This window comes from Lycium barbarum, chromosome 4 (genome assembly GCF_019175385.1).
Source record: "Lycium barbarum isolate Lr01 chromosome 4, ASM1917538v2, whole genome shotgun sequence".
NCBI classification, from domain to species: Eukaryota; Viridiplantae; Streptophyta; class Magnoliopsida; order Solanales; family Solanaceae; genus Lycium; species Lycium barbarum.
In genome coordinates, this window is record NC_083340.1 from 69,581,650 (window position 1) to 69,587,430 (window position 5,781).

Genomic DNA, 5,781 nt, shown 5'->3' on the forward strand with positions numbered 1-5,781 from the left:
TGAAGTCATTTGGGCTGACTAATGCTCCAGCGGTATTCATGAATTTGATGAATAATGTATTCAGACCTTTCTTAGATCTATTTGTAATTGTGTTCATCGATGATATTCTGGTGTATTCTCGATCGGAGGCAGAGCATGCAGACCATTTGTGTACCGTTCCTGGGATTCTTTGGGCTCGGGAGTTATATGCTAAATTTTCAAAATGTGAATTTTGGCTAAATTCTGTGACTTTTCTGGGGCACATTATTTCGGCTGATGGTATTCGAGTGGACACTCAGAAGATTGGAGCTGTGAAAGATTGGCCAAGGCCTACAACGCCTACAGAGGTCCGTAGTTTCCTAGGGTTTGCCCGTTACTATCGGAGATATGTAGAAGGATTTTCTTCCATCTCTGCACCACTGACGAAGCTGACTCAAAAATCGGCTAAGTTTCAGTGGACAGATGCGTGTGAGCGTAGCTTTCAGCGGCTAAAAGAAAGGTTGACTTCGGCCCTAGTCCTGACACTTCTGGAAGGATCGGAGGGCTATGTTATTTAATGTGATGCTTCAGGTGTTGGACTAGGTTGTGTGTTGATGCATCATGGCAGAGTAATAGCTTATGCCTCACGGCAGTTGCAGAAACACGAGAAGAATTATTCGACCCACGACCTAGAGTTGGCTGCAGTTAGTCATGCGTTGAAGATATAGAGACATTATTTATATGGTGTTCATGTGGATATTTATACAGATCATAAGAGCATTCACTATATCTTCAAACAGAACGAATTGAACTTTCGACAACGGCGATGGTTGGAGCTATTAAAGGATTATGACGTGAGTTGGTCGCTGACACCCTCAGCCGCAAATCCATGGGTAGTTTGTGCGACGTTCAATCAGAAAAGAGGGAGCTAGTTCGGGAAATTCAACAGCTAGCCAGCCTAGGAGTTCGCTTGACGAACCGGGAAGTACGGGAGTCACTGTTCCGGACTTGGTTGTTTCATCCCTAATGGAGGAAGTAAAGAAGCGCCAATATGAAGAACCTGTGTTAGTTCATTATAGGGATGTAATTTCCCAAAAGGAGAAGTCACAATTTGACGTCCCTGCAGATGGAATCCTCAGATATCGAGGAAGATTATGTGTTCCTAATGTGGTAGGGCTACATCAGCAGATCTTGGAGGAAGCCCATTACTTTCGTTATTTCGTCTATCCATGAGCAACAAAGATGTACCATGATCTTAAATCTATATACTGGTGGGATGGCATGAAAAAGAATATAGCGGGGTTTGTGGCCCAATGTCCTAATTACCAACAAGTCATGATGGAGCATTAGAAGCCCGAAGTATTACTGCAAGCTATAGAGATTCCAACTTGGAAATGCGAGACGATTACTATGGATTTCATTATAGGTTTACCTCGTTCCTAGCGTAAGTATGATTCTATATGTGTGATAGTGCATGGACTCACGAAGTCAGCCCATTTTCTGCCAGTCAGAACGACGTACTCAGTAGAGGATTATGCAAAGCTATATATTAAAGAGATAGTGTGACTTCACGGGGTGCCAGTGCCCATTATCACGGATCAAGGAACACAGTTTACGGCTAATTTTTGGAGGTCCTTCCAAGAAGGTTTGGGAACGCAGGTGAGACTTAGTACAGCGTTCCATCCACAGACGGACGGGCAGGCGGAGCGCACTATCCAAACCCTTGAAGATATGCTCATGACATGTGTGCTAGATTTTGGAGGCAATTGGGTTGATCACTTGCCACTTATTAAATTTGCGTATAACAATATTTATCACTCTAGTATTTAGATGTCCCCACATGAAGCTCTGTACGAGAGGAAGTGTAGATCGCCTATTGGATGGTTCGAAGTGGGAGATACAAAGTTAGTGGGCCCAAACTTGATTCAGCAAGCGATAGAGAAGCTTAAGCGTATTCAGGGTCGACTACTAACAGCTCAAAGTCGTCAGAAATCCTATGCAAACAATCGTCGGCGAAACTTGGAATTCAAAGTTAACTACTGGGTATTCTTGAAGGTATCACCGATGAAAGGCGTGATGAGATTTGGCAAGAAGGGTAAGCTTAGCCCCCAGTATATTGGACCTTATAAGATTGTGCTCAAGGTAGGCCAAGTAGCTTATGAACTAGATTTGCCTTCAGAGTTGGAATTTGTCCAGCCAGTGTTTCACGTGTCCATGCTTCGCAAATGTGCTGGAGACCCTTCCAGGATTGTGCCTATTGATGATGTACAAGTCACTGAAAAACTGTCTTATGATGAAGTACCCGTTGCTATTCTGGATAGGCAAGTTCGAAGGCTTAGAACTACGGACGTAGCTTCAGTCAAAGTCTTGTGGAGGAATAAGAACATGGAAGAGATAACTTGGGAAGGTGAGGAGGACATGAAATCTAAATACCCACATTTATTTCCACCCCCATAAGACATGCAGACAGGGCCATCAGTACTCTCAGGTATGTAATATTTCCTTAAAATAATTTCTTAGCTGTGTGTGTGGCCAGTTCAATATAGATGTTAATGCCCGGTGGGGCACTGTATATATTTTGGGTTGTTGTGACAGGACAGTAGTGGTACAATTACAGGAGAAACTCTAGAAAATTTTTTAGGAATCCCTAACAGCTTAACATTCGAGGACGAATGTTCCTAAGGGGAGAGGAACGTTACACCTCGCAGTCTGGTACGTTAAGAAGTCGCTATGAGATTGTGCATGCTTATCTTATGGTTATGAGGATTTAAGACCATGTATGAGAGGTATCAAAAGGATTGGAGGTGGATCAGACGAAAAAGGAAAATTCGGGCGAACTGGCAGAAATTGCCCTACGCGTACGCAACAGAGCCTCGTATTCACGATGGCCAGGAAAATTCGAGACCATCGCGTTCGCGAAGCCCACTTTTTAAGTCGGTTCCACCGACTTTGGCCACTTATATAAAGGGGTAAAACCCCTTTTTTCATCAGATTTGCCCAAGAAAAATCCAGAAAACAGTTGAGGGGTGAGGATAGCATAAAATTGAGGGAATTTCAAGTGGCGGAGTGTTAGTTTAGGTTCAGATAGCGCGCAGTTGTGATTGTAGTATCGTTTTGCGGTGGATTTTGGTTTGGACTCTAGGCGAACACTGAAGATATTGCTGATTTAGTAAGAACAAGGTATGAATCTCTTCCTATTGATATTAATCTTGGTTTCTTTACGGAGATAGAGCTGTCAAATAGCTGTATAATAGTTTTGCTGGTAGAATATGGGATAAACCCCATATGGAATGTTTATGAAGTATTTTGGTATTGAGAATATTATGATTGGTATTGGTATTATTGTTGTTGTTGTACGTTGCTGAATTGAGATTTCGGGCTAGGCATATAAACAGGGGAAATGCTGCCCGATTTTCGGCAGGATATAGAATAGTTTGGTTTGAAAACCTAGCATAAGTATATAACAATGAGTCTAACGATAGTACGCATTCTCTTGAATGTAGATTTACGAGTTCGAACGGATAAGCGTAGATAATAGGAGGCCAAACAGGTATGTTAAGGCTCGTCCCTTTCTTTCAAAGTCATAATCCTATGTTAGGTTTTCATATATATATATATATTTCCATGACCACCTTGATTTCAAAAGTTAGAATTTAATGACTCAAAGGCATGACTCCTTTTCTGACAATCCATAAATATTTTCCATAATGTCTGTATTTTCCAAACCAGAGATTTATGATTCTGTAAGCTCTTATGACAACAACGATGGACATGTTTTTACAATGATAACTATGATGTCAAGTATAAGAATATTTCTATGATGATCATGATGATGATTATTGCATGGTTAAGAATCCCAAGCTTATGAGTTCAATGTGAATATGAAAATGTGGAGCTACTTCTTGATTTTCTCAATTTTATTCATTGATGATTGCTTTATTTCTAAAGGCTCCAAAGTGTATGAACTGATGCTTTGTGAGATTTATGATCTTATTCTATGTTTTCCCTTGATGTTATCCTTCATTGAGAGTCTCGCCTCATAATGCTAGTTCCTTCAAGGTGAGACATGACAATCATGATGTTCCATAATGCAATCGGAGGTTACCGACCTTACGTCACTCTGATAGAGTTATAGCTTTTGATTAGACTATCATGCATGCTTTATGTATATGTATATGTATATGTATATGTATATGTATGATTACACTGTGCCTAGATGGCCGGGCAGCACCACTACGGTGTTCGTACTAGGCGGCTTATGGATAATGATAATAACACTGTGTCTATATGGCACGGGCAACATCACTAGTGGGCGGCGTGAGATGATTACCCCGGACGCGGGAGGCCCGGATGCGGGCTAATGATGTTATTTGATTCAGACAGTTTATGTATGAATGTGTAATATGTTTAAAAGGTAAAGATGAGCTTGCATGATTCCACCTTACGAGGCAAGCAGTTACAGTGATACTCTCTTCTTATGTCTTCTATACTTCCTTATATGTTATCATACATGCCTCACATACTCAGTACTCTGTTCGTACTGACGTTCTTTCTTTTATGGATGCTGCGTTCATGCCCGCAGGTAAGCAAGTTGACGTGTTTGATCCTCAGGAGCTCCATCAGCGGCATCTTGAGAGCGCTCCAGTTGTCTCGGAGCTACAACTTATTGGCACTACTCTTGTGTATGTATTCGGGCATGATGAAATCCTTCCCCGTCCTTGTGGATTTATGTATCTTATTTAGAGGCTTGTAGACAGACGTATGTGGATAGTTGTTTCATAACTTTGTCCGTCTTTGTTGTTGTATAATATTTTTGCAAAGCTTGTTGACATATGCTTGCGGGGTATAGCTATTGATGACTATATTAAATGAGACATTCATAAATTTTCCATATGGCCCACCTAGCAGCGAGAATGGAATGCGAGATTAGAGGTGTTCGGTATATTAGTACCGGATACCCATCATGGCCTCTAGTGGGGTCATGACAGTTGATATTCTATACCATCCTGGAAAGGCTAATGTAGTAGCTGATGCTCTTAGTCGTAAATCCATGGGTAGCCTGTCATATGTGCAGCCGGAGAAAAAAGAGATCGCCCGCGAAGTCCGTTCCTTGGTAGCCTTGGAGTTCGGCTGTTAGATTTATGTGATGCAGGAATTATGGTCCAGGATACAGCGATGTCATCTTTAGTAGCGGAGATAAAGGAACGCCAGTATGAAGATCCTAGTTTAGTCCATTAACGGGATGCAGCTCCTCAGAAAGAAAAGACACCTTTCGTGATCACGAGAGATGGAGTACTCATGTATCGAGGTAGATTATGTGTTCTTAATGTTGCAGGACTTCGTCAGCGGGTTATGGGAGAAGCACATTATTCTCGCTATTCTATTCATCCGGGCACAAAAAAGATGTATCATGATCTCAAGGGAGTTTATTGGTGGGATGATATGAAAAGAGATATAGCAAACTTTGTCGCTTTGTGTCTGAATTGTCAGCAAGTCAAGATAGAGCACCAGAAACCCGGAGGTTCATTACAGGCTATGGAGATTCCGACATGGAAATGGGAGGTAATCAATATGGATTTCATTATAGGTTTGCCATACTTGGCGGAAGTATGATTCAATATGGGTCATAGTTGATAGGCTTACCAAGTCAGCTTACTTCCTCCCTGTTAGAACCACTTATTCAGCTAAAGCTTATACGAAGCTCTATCTTAGAGAGATTGTACGACTTCATGGTGTTCCTACAGCCATTATTTGAGATAAAGGAGCGTAGTTTACAACTAACTTTTGGAAATCTTTTCAAAACGGATTGGGGACTCAGGTGAG

At 41.6% G+C, this 5,781-nt stretch overlaps 1 protein-coding gene across 1 annotated transcript; it reads left to right on the top strand.

Moving 5' to 3' along the window:
• The first annotated feature begins 1,788 nt into the window (after positions 1-1,788).
• Positions 1,789-5,196, top strand: LOC132637533 (uncharacterized). The gene is made up of 3 exons (XM_060354609.1): positions 1,789-2,013; positions 2,155-2,365; positions 5,111-5,196. The coding sequence occupies exons 1-3, from the start codon at positions 1,789-1,791 to the stop codon at positions 5,194-5,196; spliced, it is 522 nt and encodes a 173-aa protein (XP_060210592.1).
• The last annotated feature ends 585 nt before the right edge of the window (positions 5,197-5,781 follow it).

Excerpts from the sequence above, each read along its gene's own strand:
- LOC132637533 (XM_060354609.1), top strand. The coding sequence starts at position 1,789 with ATGTCCCCACATGAAGCTCTGTACGAGAGGAAGTGTAGATCGCCTATT. Across the intron at positions 2,014-2,154 it reads ACTACTGGGTATTCTTGAAG|CCAGTGTTTCACGTGTCCAT; the intron begins GTATCACCGATG and ends GAATTTGTCCAG. Across the intron at positions 2,366-5,110 it reads GGAAGAGATAACTTGGGAAG|GAATTATGGTCCAGGATACA; the intron begins GTGAGGAGGACA and ends TATGTGATGCAG.